General features: G+C 25.6%; 1 protein-coding gene across 1 annotated transcript; it reads left to right on the top strand.

Annotated features, from left to right (window-relative positions):
* Positions 1-7,484: 7,484 nt before the first annotated feature.
* Positions 7,485-9,148, top strand: OCT59_019152 (uncharacterized protein; the record flags this gene model as incomplete). The annotated part of the gene is made up of 1 exon (XM_025324759.2): positions 7,485-9,148. One exon carries the CDS (start codon positions 7,485-7,487, stop codon positions 9,051-9,053), a length of 1,569 nt encoding a protein of 522 aa, XP_025184545.1. The 3' UTR covers positions 9,054-9,148.
* Positions 9,149-13,262: the final 4,114 nt, after the last annotated feature.

Raw genomic sequence — 13,262 nt, 5'->3', positions numbered from 1 at the left:
AATCTAAACGTAACGGTTAATTTTAGTATATTATAGATTTTTTGTCAGAAGTCACATGATCAACATACAGTTACGAAAGATTTTTTTTCAAATAATCAAAACAATTAAATAAAACAAATTATTAAAATGATCAACATACAATTACGAAAGATAATTTGAATTTCGTAACATTGAAAAGTGTGATATTCTTGCGTCTCGTATTTATCATATCATAATTAACTGACAATAACCAATCTTCATTTCCGATTGATTAAAATTTTAACTGATTAATACTAACAGAACAATATAATTTTCTTATTAAATGTATTTTATTTGCAGTCATTTCTGATCTCTTAGTCACCACGACTAACCATTTCTATAATAATAATTTTTTTTATTGACCGAAACTTTTTTAGTCTTTTTTATTAATTCTTTAACCCTCTTCTTATTATTATTCTTTCTTTCGGTTAAACCAAAATTTTTTCTCATTCCTTTTTTCTTTTTAATTAAAATTTTTGAAATAAAAATAAAAAAAATCATTAACTATGATGTTATTTTTTAACTCAAAAAATTTTGTTTATTTTTTTTGGATTGTGTCAAGTACTATAATCGGATTAGGACTATGTCCTACGGCTTTTTGATGTTTAGTAAGATTTTTCTAGTCGATAAATTTGTGTGAAAATTTTTTTTTAGTATAATTTAATATGGATATATAACAATATTAATAATTTTGTAATTAAATCTATAATAAATTTTTTGATAAATATATATAAATAAAAAATTTGTCTGACATTTGGATTAAGTCTCCATAACTTGAAATCCCATGCCATATAATTATATGGTCAAGAATTATTCAATCCATATGAACTAATCCAATTTCAGTTAATGAAATTTTACCTGAATTTTTTTTGATTATTAATTTTTTTATCCAATTTTTTTTTTTAAAAAAAAAACGTCTTTTAAATCTTTCATTTTTTTTTAAACTGAGATTTTTTTTTTATTAAATAATCCTATTGTTTCAGTCTTTTAAGACTGATTCTTTTTATATTATTTTTTTGATTTTTTTTCTGTATTATTTTTTTTTTGGGCCAAAATATTGTCCTTTATTTTCAGAGTACTTATTTTTTTTTCGAATTCCCTTTTTTTGGAAATTTCCCTTTTTTAAACTGATTTCTTTCTTTATCCTTTCTTTCCCCCAAATTTTTTTTTATTTTTTTTCTTTTTCCTTCAATTTTTTATTATTATTATATTATAATATTAAATATATTTACAAAATTATTATTTTTTAAAAAAAATCAATATAATATATAGGAAAATTGACCGACAGATAATTAAGATTTTTTCAATTAAATTAAACGCTGATAAATAGTTAGATTTTCAAATTCATAAAATTAAAAAAATTGATATTTTTTACAATATTTTATAATTAATTAATTGAAGAAATTGTTAATTTAATAATAGATTATTATAACCAAATCCATATCCGAAATTCTCTAAATAATCACCAGATTTTTGAATAAAGATTTTAATTCAAATGATTTAGCTAAATTAATAAGAATAATAATAAATGAAATGAACAGATTCTAATACATTTAATTGTTCAAATATTTCCCTAAGTTGGTTATAAGTTTAAGAATGACGTAATATAAAATAAATTATAAAATTTATAATCAAATAATAAAAATATTTGTAGTATTTTTATAATATTAAAGTTTTTTTTGAAAATTACATTCTACACTCAAACATCAAATCATACATTATTATAAATATAATTTATATCATTAATACATATCATTTTGTTATTTTTTGTTAAAAATTATTACCATATTAAATATTTAGTAATTATAAACAAAAAAAATGCTTTAATTTACTTTGTATTACATTATAATACTAAATTTTTCTATTTAAACAAACTCATTGGTCCCAATGCGAAGCAACATGTGCCTGCTAGTAAATAAAAATAAATACAATTCATACTGCTTTAGAATTTTTTTTTTTTAAGAAAAAAATATGTCATCAGCAGTATCTGTATTATGTCAAGTCAAATCCAATGGTGGATTTATCAATGGTTTGGCAAACTATATGATCTCACTAAAAATATTCATTTTATAAATACAAAATTTGACTTTTCTTAATACAATGTATAGTTATTTATTAGTATTATTCATTTCAAATTATTGCCTCACATTAAACAGTTAGAAACGCCTTGTCAGAGACTAAGGCAACTTGTTGGATTAATACATTTTTTAATCTAACAATTTTAACACGATTCTAATTATCATAATTTTTAATACACGTTGTTGCTTATAATGATATTGATTGACTGTACTGTATTTTTAAAATTTCAATAAAGCAATAATATTTTGGATGATCGACAAAGCTTTTTTTTCGTGAAACAAGTATTTTGTTTGTGATTTTTGTGATCATCAGCTGACTTCTTGAACACTATTGTTTTGACGTAAATCGCTGCTGTGCAACTGTAATACGTTTTAAAAAGCGCCTTTTTTTTTTAAAAAAAAAATAAATCTTTTTTACTCTGTCTAGACATAAAATTGAAATCACATTTATTAATCCAATATGGAAGAATTTATGCTTACCGATGATGTACTTGAGCAAATAAAAGATTTTGACCGTTGGCACCTAACTGAAGAACAAAATTTGTTAATTAATGAGTTAATACTAAATGAAGAATTAAAAGAACATTATAAAAAAAATGGTTTATGCAAGGAATGTAAGCAGCCTAAAACTGATTATACTTGGTGTAATTTATGTAATGCTAAGAATTTTCAACAAAATTTCAAAAATTGGACTAGTGGAAATCATGAAGTTGATAAGGTTATTCAAAAAACACAACTTAAAGCTAAAAATTATTATCACGTTTTAGAATGGATTGAATATGATAGATTTGAAAATATTGAATACTTGACAAAAGGAGGATTTGGAACTATTTATAAAGCAATTTGGAAAGATGGATGGATAAAAAGTTGGGATTTTGAGAATAATAAATGGACAAGAAGTAAAGCTTTTTGTAGGGGTTATGAGAATTTTCCAGTTGTTTTAAAATGTTTACATAATTCTCAAGATATTACATCCGATTTTTTAAGAGAAGTAAGTTACTTATTTGTGTATAATTCAAGATATTGTCCTATTATAAATGTTAAACTATCTATTAATTATTATTATTATGGATTCTGTTTTAGATTGAAACACATATGTTTTTTACAGAACATACAATTAATATAATACGTTGTTATGGCATTACTAAAGATCCAGAATCTAGAAATTTTATGATAGTAATGGGATATGCAAAAGATGGTAGTTTAAGACAATATTTAAATAATAGTTTTAATTCAATAAGATGGAATGAAAAGTTGGATATTTTACAAGAAATTGCACAAGGCCTCGCTTATATTCATCAAAATGGGTTAATTCATCGTGATTTTCATTGTGGTAATATATTAAAAGACAGCGAATTTACTTTTATTACTGATTTAGGATTATGTCGACCAGCAAATGTTAAATCATCTCAAAATGAATGTAAAGTACTACATGGAGTATTACCCTATGTAGCACCAGAAGTTTTAAGAGGAAAAGTATACACTCAAGAAAGTGATATTTATGGTTTTGGAATTATTGCATATGAAATCTGTACAGGGCTTCCTTCTTACCATGATATTACTCATGATAAATTCTTAGCTATTAGCATTTGCCAAGGACTTAGGCCAAAATCAAATTATAAAATTCCTCAATTAATTTTAAACATACCGTATTTTGCGGTATATAAGCACCCCATTTTTGCACTTGATGCCGGCCAAGATCCTCATAATTTTGGCCAAAATCGCCATAATTCTGGCCAGGGGTGCTTACTTTCGGGGGGTGCTTACTTACCGCAAAATACGGTAATTAAACAATGTTGGGATGCTGATCCTTTAAAACGACCTAAAGCAAATGAATTACATAACAAGTTATACAAGATATTTGATGAATTAGTATATAATGATAATGAAAATGAGATCGATAAGCAAGTTGAAGAAACATATAAAATTAATGAGAAGTTAACTTCTTCTTCATTATTATATACTGGACCTACTCTTTCATATACTACAAATCCTCAAGCAGTTTACACGAGTAGGCTTTTAGATTTTAAAAATCTTCCAGAACCAAAAAATGCTATTGATTACAAGGATGATGATTCATTTGTAGAATATTCAGGTAATTAATTTCCTAATTTACTTTACAAAAGCATTTTTTAAATATTTTATTTGATGCATATAATTATTTTTATTTTATATTATAGAATCAATAGAAGCAATAGATTTTACTAAACTAGACCTAGGTACTTATTTCAGTTTATATGGTTTAATTTATTAATAATATTATTTAATAATTTATTTTTCACTTATAGATAAAAGCAACTGAATAAAAGAAAGGAAGGCATAAATTTCTTTATTATTTACTATTTATTTTCTTCAACATTACTACAGATATGATATTTTATTGAAATGTATTTTTTATGAATGAATTGTAATATGTTATAAAATTGCAACAAAGTAAAAGTTACATTGTATTTTGTGTTAATCTTATGCCAAGTAAATAAAAATTTTCATTTCTCATGCATATAAATGTTACGAAAAAGAAAAAAATTTTATTTTTTAGTCGTGTGACACCGGCCGGGTGTAAAATATCACTTATTGTTTGAATTATTAATACTATTACATATTGTTATTAAATTATTAATTTATATATTAATCTTTTTTTGCTTTTTTTCGTTTACTAGATTGAGTATAAAGAAAGAAAAACTATAAATTTTTATTAAAAAATCTATAAAATTTTTGTTAAAAAAAAAAAGAAATATAAAGTTTACATTTTGTCCAATCGTAATTTAAGGGGTAAAAAAAAAATTATAATTTTTTTTTGCCCGGGTCGCCGGGTGGAAAAATTTATTTTCACCGGCTAAATTTTTAAAATAATTTTTTTTTTCCGGACGGCCGGGTCAGATTTGAGAATTATTTTTCATGAGAAACAAAAATTTTCTTTACTTGGCCTAATATTGTAAATTATCCAACTCAAAGGGAGTTGTCAAAACCCTATTATGACCTTGGCCCAGATTTTTAGTTCGGGTTGGATCGGGTACCCGATCCGAGCTGATCCAATTTGGAGTTCTAAATGAATATAAATTAGATATTTAGCGATTGAACATGGTGATTAGTAAACTATTGTAAAGAACAATATGAATATAGAAAATTCGTTTAACGTGTTCGAGTTGGAACTTGTAGCAATTGTAACAGTGGTAATTATAATTCCTGTTTATAGTTGATTTAAAATTTCAGGTCTATACTAGTTTCAATTAACAATTAATATATAAATTTAATAAAAATTACCTGTTCCATTTTCTGATTATTGTTATTGTATAGCACATTAAATTATTCATGAAAAAGGTACAGTATAAAATAGCTATATAAGAGATACTGTACATATGAATCAAAATAATTTTATAACTATTTTGAAAATAAAACAATTAAAATTTTTTTATTTAAAAAGACATCAAAAAAAAAAGAATTCTTTTACTTAGAAGATAGAGACTTAATTTATTCTTTTTTTTTCATTTTTAGAAGCTGCGGTGCTACGGTAAATACCGATTTTTATTTTTATCTCTATAACAAAAAATTTGTAGAAGTCTCTATATAAATAATTTTTGAATTGTGTAATACGAAAACCCACGCCTGATCTATTCTGTATTTATTATGGTTAGAATAATTTTTTTATAATCTTATTTCTTTATTTTTCAAATTTTTTTTTCGGTGTTTTTTTTCAAAACCGATTTTTTTTTAAAAAAAATGAAAATAGATTTTTTATTATTGTTTATTATTTTTATTTTTTTAATCTTTTTTTTTTTTTTTTTTTTTACGAAAAAATAACAGTAATTCAGTATTTTTATTTCATTTACCGAAAATAAAACTTATGGTAAATCATTTGACCCGCAAAACAAAATAAATTAAAATTTAGAACGACCTCTATGGATGTCGATCATTTGACCCGTACATCCATTTTACTAATAGCTAGTCTTACAATGTGCTCAGAAACATCGCCAGGTTCTGTTGGTAAACTAAAGGGAAAACATGGTATTAGTAATAATCTTACTTTCTATAGATAAATAAGTAGACATTTAAATTGTTAGGTGAAATTAGAAATTTAATAACAAAGTATTGTACTGTAATATTTACGAGACTGTATAGTCTTCTTTTCTTTTTATCTAATTCTTTTAGAAAGTCTAATTTGGGTTTCTATGATAATTCTTGAGTATTGAATGAAACAGAAACATCAAGATAAAAAGCCTTTCCACCTAAATTATTATCACCCAAAGTATACAATTTATTATCAATAGGTGTGGCAGTATGACGTAATACACTTGACTTAAAGGGCATCATTTGACTATTTACTCCAACTAATATTTAAAGTAGTAGAATACTATATGAATATTTGAAATGACATCGCAAGAATAAAGATCACATGCTTGAAAAATGACGAGTCTCATTGCTGAAATTAATGTTGATCAGCACTATAATTCCGGCCTACATCATATCTTTTTTTTTCAACTAACCAAAATTGACTGAATATGATCAAATGACCCGAACATGTGACAAATGTCACCAGAGGGAATTATTTTGATTACAGTAATTGGTTAGAAATTTAGAATATAGTTCTATTCGATGTAATCAGATTATTTGTAATAGTTATTTCACGGAGAACTGTGGATATCAGGATATCAATGATTTTCACAGCTGCGCCGTGAAAATCATGATATTCTAGTGACCGTGAAATAACTGATTTATCCCACGGCGTTTGTACCATATTAAAAGCCCTTTAATTTACTTATTTTGACTAATAATGATAGACTTTTTATTCCAATATTGACAGACTTTTTACCATCTTTTTAAATAAACACCACCTGTGATAATATCAAGAAAAGGAATTCACAAATTTTAACTATGAACCGTGGGATAATTAAAATTACACCATGATTAATAAATTGATCAATGAGCTATTTATACATATAGTTTTATTTATTTTAGTGTATAAGCATATAAACAGGAATTGAGAGACTTAGGTTTGGGCAATAAAGTGGGACGAAATGTGGCTTTGGGAACAATTTGGTTTATTGACAACTTGGCCGGAAGACAATTCGCATTTCGGATTGACCAAAGGACAAGTTGGACTTTGGACAAATTGTTCCTAATTTTGAGAAAGGATATAAAGGATAGGTGGAGAAATGCTAGAAAGGTAGGATCTTAGTTTATTTTCGAGTAGTTAGTATTAACATCTGTAGAGGAATATTCCCATTACTACCTTCCGATCTACATAAATTCGGGTGGTAACATTACGTCATTACGCACGATTGGCGCAAATTGTGTGACAATATCGGAAATCGCTATCAATAATAGCTAAATACGATATACAATTAACACAAATACTTGTGCCCCTTTTTTTTCTCATCGTTTTAAAAAATGTCTTGTTCAAAAATATTTTCGGGAGATTCACCCGAATTAACATATGAAGTTATAAAAAATTTTCAGAATGATTTCTCAACTTTACATTCATGCATTTTAGTTAACAGATTATGGTGTCGTTTAACAATTCCATTATTATGGGAAAATCCATTTTCAATTTCTACCGGAAATTATTCCTTTATTGGAATTTACTTACATAATTTAAATGATGATTTAAAAGGATATGAAATTGTTGAATTAATACCTTTGAATACACTTTTCAATTACTCAAATTTTATAAAATATTTGAATATACGAGAATTTTTTTCTTCTGTTGATAAATGGGTTGCAATTTTTAAAAATTCAAACCCTAGTAAATATAATACTGTTTTCATAAAATTAGTTCATAAATTACTATTTAAAATATTTATTGAAAATGAAATAAATTTATATACTCTTGAAATTGAGATCTTTACTTATTCAAATGAATATCTTAATAATATTTTTGAATTAATTTTACAAAATACAAATTTTATTCATAATATTAAAAATTTAAAACTTTTTATTTATATTTCTCATTTTTCTGAAAATAATGAAAATATGTTAGTTAAAAATCATTTATCAAAAATAATTAATTTACATCAAAATCTTAAAAAAATTTTATTAAGTTATGATAATATTCCTTTATATCAATCATTATTATTATCAAAAGATTATAATTGTTCAAATACTTTAAATACTTTAGTATTATATAAAATTAATTTTAATGGTATATTCAATCTAAATAAGATATTTGAACAATTAAATGTTTTAGAATCTGTTCATATTATTTATTGTTTTCCTATAAATATTGGTGTTATTCAACAAATTATTAATTTATCTAAACCATTTAAATTAAAATCTTTATTAATGGATTGGACTTCACAAATTGATGAATCATTTCAATCATTATTACAAAAATCTGGTGATTATTTAGAAAAATTTAATTTTGAATTTGAATATAATAGGGAATTAATATTTAAACAACAAATATTTGAATCAATTATAAAATATTGTAAAAATATCAAATCACTTGATTTACATGAAAATAATAATCAAATTTTTTATCAAATATTCAAATTAATTGAAAATATTAAACATAAGCTTAATTATCTTTCTATCAGAGTAACATCATATGTTAATAATAATAAGTGTAGTTCAATTATATTACAAAATTTAGGTCAAATTCTTCCTTCTAATTTAGAATACTTACATTTGAATCTTTATAAAATCAAAGCAAGTGATTTTGAAATATTTCTAAAAAATTCTCAAGGTACTTTTATTAAGAAATTATTGATCCGAAATAGTGAAAGTCAAGATATTTTACCCCCTATAAAAGAGTATATTATGAAAAAGAAAAGGGTTAAGTATTTAGCTATTGTGAATTCTTCCCTTGAAATGATATCAGAATATAATTCTAGATATAATGAGAAGGAATTGTTTTCATTACATGATGAAGTGAAGGAATTTAGTTTGTATAATATAAAAGTGCAAAGTTATCTTAGCTTAGTGATTAGATTGAGTGATTTTATAAAGAAAATCAATTGAATATCTATTAGTATATTAGATAGGAATATTCTTTTATATAAAATTTCTTTTATTTCTAATAAATATTTCAACTTATTATTAATATCAAATGATTTTATCCAATTTAGAAATCCAAAATAATTAATGTGAACAGTTACTTAAATCATTTTTATCATGAAAAACTAGTGTTGACCTGCCGTAATGTTGCAACTATTTACAACCTATGTACACACCCGTATTGTAAGCTTGATTTACGGGTTCGTTACCTAGGTCACAACCCATTATTACTTACGGCCAAATAACCTTAATACCAACAACTTATCAATTTTGCGTTCTACTATTTTCCGGAATAAAAAATTGGCTTCGCTTATTATTATAAATTACGAAATAGAATAATTTAATAATATTCATTATTACTAGCTATTATTTATTTTGGTTTCAAATTAAGGAATGCATTAAAAAACGAAATAACAATCGATCTCATTAACTAAGTGATGTTTTGTAAAGTAATTTTTACTCTGACTTTTATATTTGTCTTGTAAAACTTGATTTCATGATTGATATTTGGTGATATAGCAAGTATACACAAATTCGCAAAATTCTTATCTGTTATCGATAGATGCTTCAAAAATTCTTACACTAAATATATATTATTTACGTGACATCTACAATTTTTTCGTAAACTCTGCATTTCCTTCAGCCTGTAAATTCGTCTGCCCATGAAATGATTGACATAATATGAATCAATACTCGTTAATTTTTATTCACATTATACTACTGAATAATACGCAATAGATACATGATTCTTTTATTTGGGCTTTTATAATGAATAGAGCACTAAAAAAAACAGAGGAAAAACGTTAATAAATAAAGAAGTAATGATCTATTTATTTTATTATTTTATATATTTTTTTTTTTTAGAACAAAAAGTTGCATTATTTTGTATACATGATATTCACTTACATAAGTAGTAATTATAAAAAAGCAAAGCATTGCTTTCTCATCATCTTGACTAAACTCGTAATAAAGTGCAGAACAGAACATCTGGGTTGCCCTTCGTGAGCAATTCTGATGACTTGTGATGTTACTTTAAACCCAAAATATCACAAAATATCTATTGTATCTTTTGTAATATAATTATCAGAAATTTTTAAAGTCATTAAAAGAATTATACAATGCAAATATTTGTGATTGATAGAATAAGTTATTGAATTATAAATTGTCTTTTTTTAACACGATTTGAATCCTAAGTATCGTAAATTAAATTGATGAAATGAAGTTTCAAAATGGATATAACTGGTGAAGGGACTTTAGGGTATTTCCGAAGCATCTCAAATTTTCAGATATAATCATAGCAGAAGAGGCCACAAATGAAATGTCTATTAATCAACCAAAAGCCATATTTATAAAAAAAAAATATCGGCTAAAAATTTCAAAAATATTAAAAATATTAGATATTTACAAATATTTACAGATATTAAAAAATATGTTATAGATGAATTATAAATGCCTCTTTTTCTATTACCGTTATATACAATAGTACTGTTAAAGAGTTATTGCATGTTTGTAATATATCTTTCATCAAAAAAGATAGTTAACAGCTGGCTGAGCTTATGATCATCACACGTAATCATCATTTAATAGATTAATAAGGAAATTATTGCCATGAGCCATTGTACAAAATTTTCCCGAACAACATGACCGTTATACGCGTTATACAAAAAAATAATATATAAATAGAGTACCTCTCTTTCCTAACTCTTTTAGAGGTCCTTATCTCTACTTTTTTCATTTTTTCTAACTATTTTAGAGGTTATTATCTCTACTAAGAGTTCCCTTTTGACTGTAAGGGTTTAAAACGATTAAAGGTATAGGTTAGCTTTCCCTTTTTGACTGTAAGGGTAGGGTTTGAAACGGTCGCGCCCAATAGGGTCCAGGTTACCTTTGAGTTGCACCCGTTGTAAGGTCTACTGGCTTTAGAGAAGGAGTTGGTTATGTATCTTCCTTACCGGTCAAAGGCCTTGGTAAAACTTTTTTTATTTTCAGGATTTTTTTCTCTTTGAGATATATATACAAAGTGAAAGAAAAAGTCACTACTGCTTGTGGATAACAATCTCTCTCGGTCTTATGGAACACTGAAAAGAACATATACTACACATGTACTGTCTCTCTTACACATATAGAACACTGAAAAGAACATATACTACACTTTGAGTAGTTGTACTTATAAATTAGTTGCAGTACACTACTATATTTTTTTGGGTCGCAAATGGTACTGACGTCCTCGTCGTGCGGCCTGGGTGCTATTTTTTTTTAAAATAGCAGCAGACAAGTACCAAAATATTCATGTAAAAATTCCATTTGCATGGAAATACGTCATGGAAATAAAATTTACTTATGTATGCGAATGTTTTGCTTTATTGTTTGATAAATTTTTCCATAAACTTTTGGAACAAAATTTTTCGTGATCGCTGGGCGTTTATTTAACAATAAAAACATTTCAACCCTTTCTAATATCGATTCCTAACAACATAGACAACAGTTTACTATTAAAATATAGATAGTTTTACATTTTTATTCCTTACTCCTTAGTTTGAAACAACTAGCGTACCTTGCGGCCTATACACCACGGTGCCTCTCCTCCTCCTGTCTAATGAATACACAAAGCCTTACGTGTACTATGACCGAAACAGACACTCCCTACTCACGCTATACTTCGTCTCTATAAACCTTACGTAAGATATAGGATTTATGAACGAGGTGTTATTAATTTATTTATTATTTAACATAATTTGAAAATTTTATTTTATTTTTATTAATCCATCTTATTTTGTTGAATGTAAATTACATCACGTTATAAATTAATTTATATTGACACTGGGGGCATTAAACTTTATGGAATAACTTAAGACCCAGAAACAAAAAAAATTATCACAAACATGGATGTGGCACTTGAGTCAATTATACCATCCCGATCAAAAAATTTCGAAAAGAAGATCATCGTCATATTTATGGTAATTTGGACCACTCCGAAAAATTACCAATACAATATCGTCGTTTATGCTAAATATATAGGTTACATCACAAACCACCATGATGAATGGAAATCAGGGTAAGCTGATCGTAATACTTAAAGAATTGGACGCGTCGTCAAAAGAAGAAAAACAGGAAGAAATTACCTTGCCATCATTGCCGCCTGGCACCAAAGGTGACCTCGTCACTATTATCGTGTACGTCAACGCTACAATTGTAGCAATTACTCGATCTTTACGCTCGCACGGCTTGTCATTTAGTAACAGACCCGAACATGGTTATTACTCCTATTCTTACAGAAAATAATATAATACACCATTCTATACCTACAGTACGTAGATGAAAGAAAAATACGGGCTTCTTTTTTGAACTAATCATTTATTTAGATAATTGTTTAGTTTTTCTTTGATGCGAGCCTGACTTGTTCATCAGTTTCTTTTAGTACCACTTTTCGATTCGTGTATAAAGTTTCTTTGTGGTCATTAATGATACTGTTTTCACTTTGGGATATAAAATAAAATAAAGAACATTAAAAAAAAGTTCATGATATGAACATATGTTTTTATTTGACGATACTATCAAAAAAATTATTGTAAATACTAAATTCAATAATAAAGAATTCATTATATTATAATCTGCGAAATCTAACATCGCCGCCACATTAAAATTTGAAAGTTTAATATAGATTAGATGATAAATATAAATCAGGTCTCTATACATATGGGCTAATCCGACTCACCAACCAAATGTCACATGAAAATAAGTGTGACAATATCGAACCAATCGAATTTAGTGTAACAAACGAAAAAAAAATCAAAAAAATATTTCGAACGCTTCTTTTATGTAATAAAACCATTATAAAATACCGTCAAAAATAAAGAATCACCCTTAAAAATATGCTGTTTATTATATAAATACATATAATATACAATAATTACAATAATTATTAAACAATAATGCCTAAAAAATAAAAATAAACCTATTAATATATTTAAAAAAAGTTTTACAGCGTAAACTGCTGTTTAAAATGCCTTAATAAACGTAATAATGTGCAAATAATGTTATAAAAATAGAGCACATTATACTAACTTTAACATGTCACATATTTACAACATCCAATAGGAAAACGATTCCCCGACGATTCCCCACCATATTGTTTTTTTGTAGAAAGCTTATCTAAGTTTAATTATTTGCAGA

The sequence above is a fragment of the Rhizophagus irregularis genome, chromosome 28, assembly GCF_026210795.1.
Source record: "Rhizophagus irregularis chromosome 28, complete sequence".
Taxonomy (NCBI): Eukaryota; Fungi; Glomeromycota; class Glomeromycetes; order Glomerales; family Glomeraceae; genus Rhizophagus; species Rhizophagus irregularis.
The sequence above is the reverse complement of the archived record's forward strand: the minus strand, read 5'-3'. Positions and strand labels throughout refer to the sequence as shown.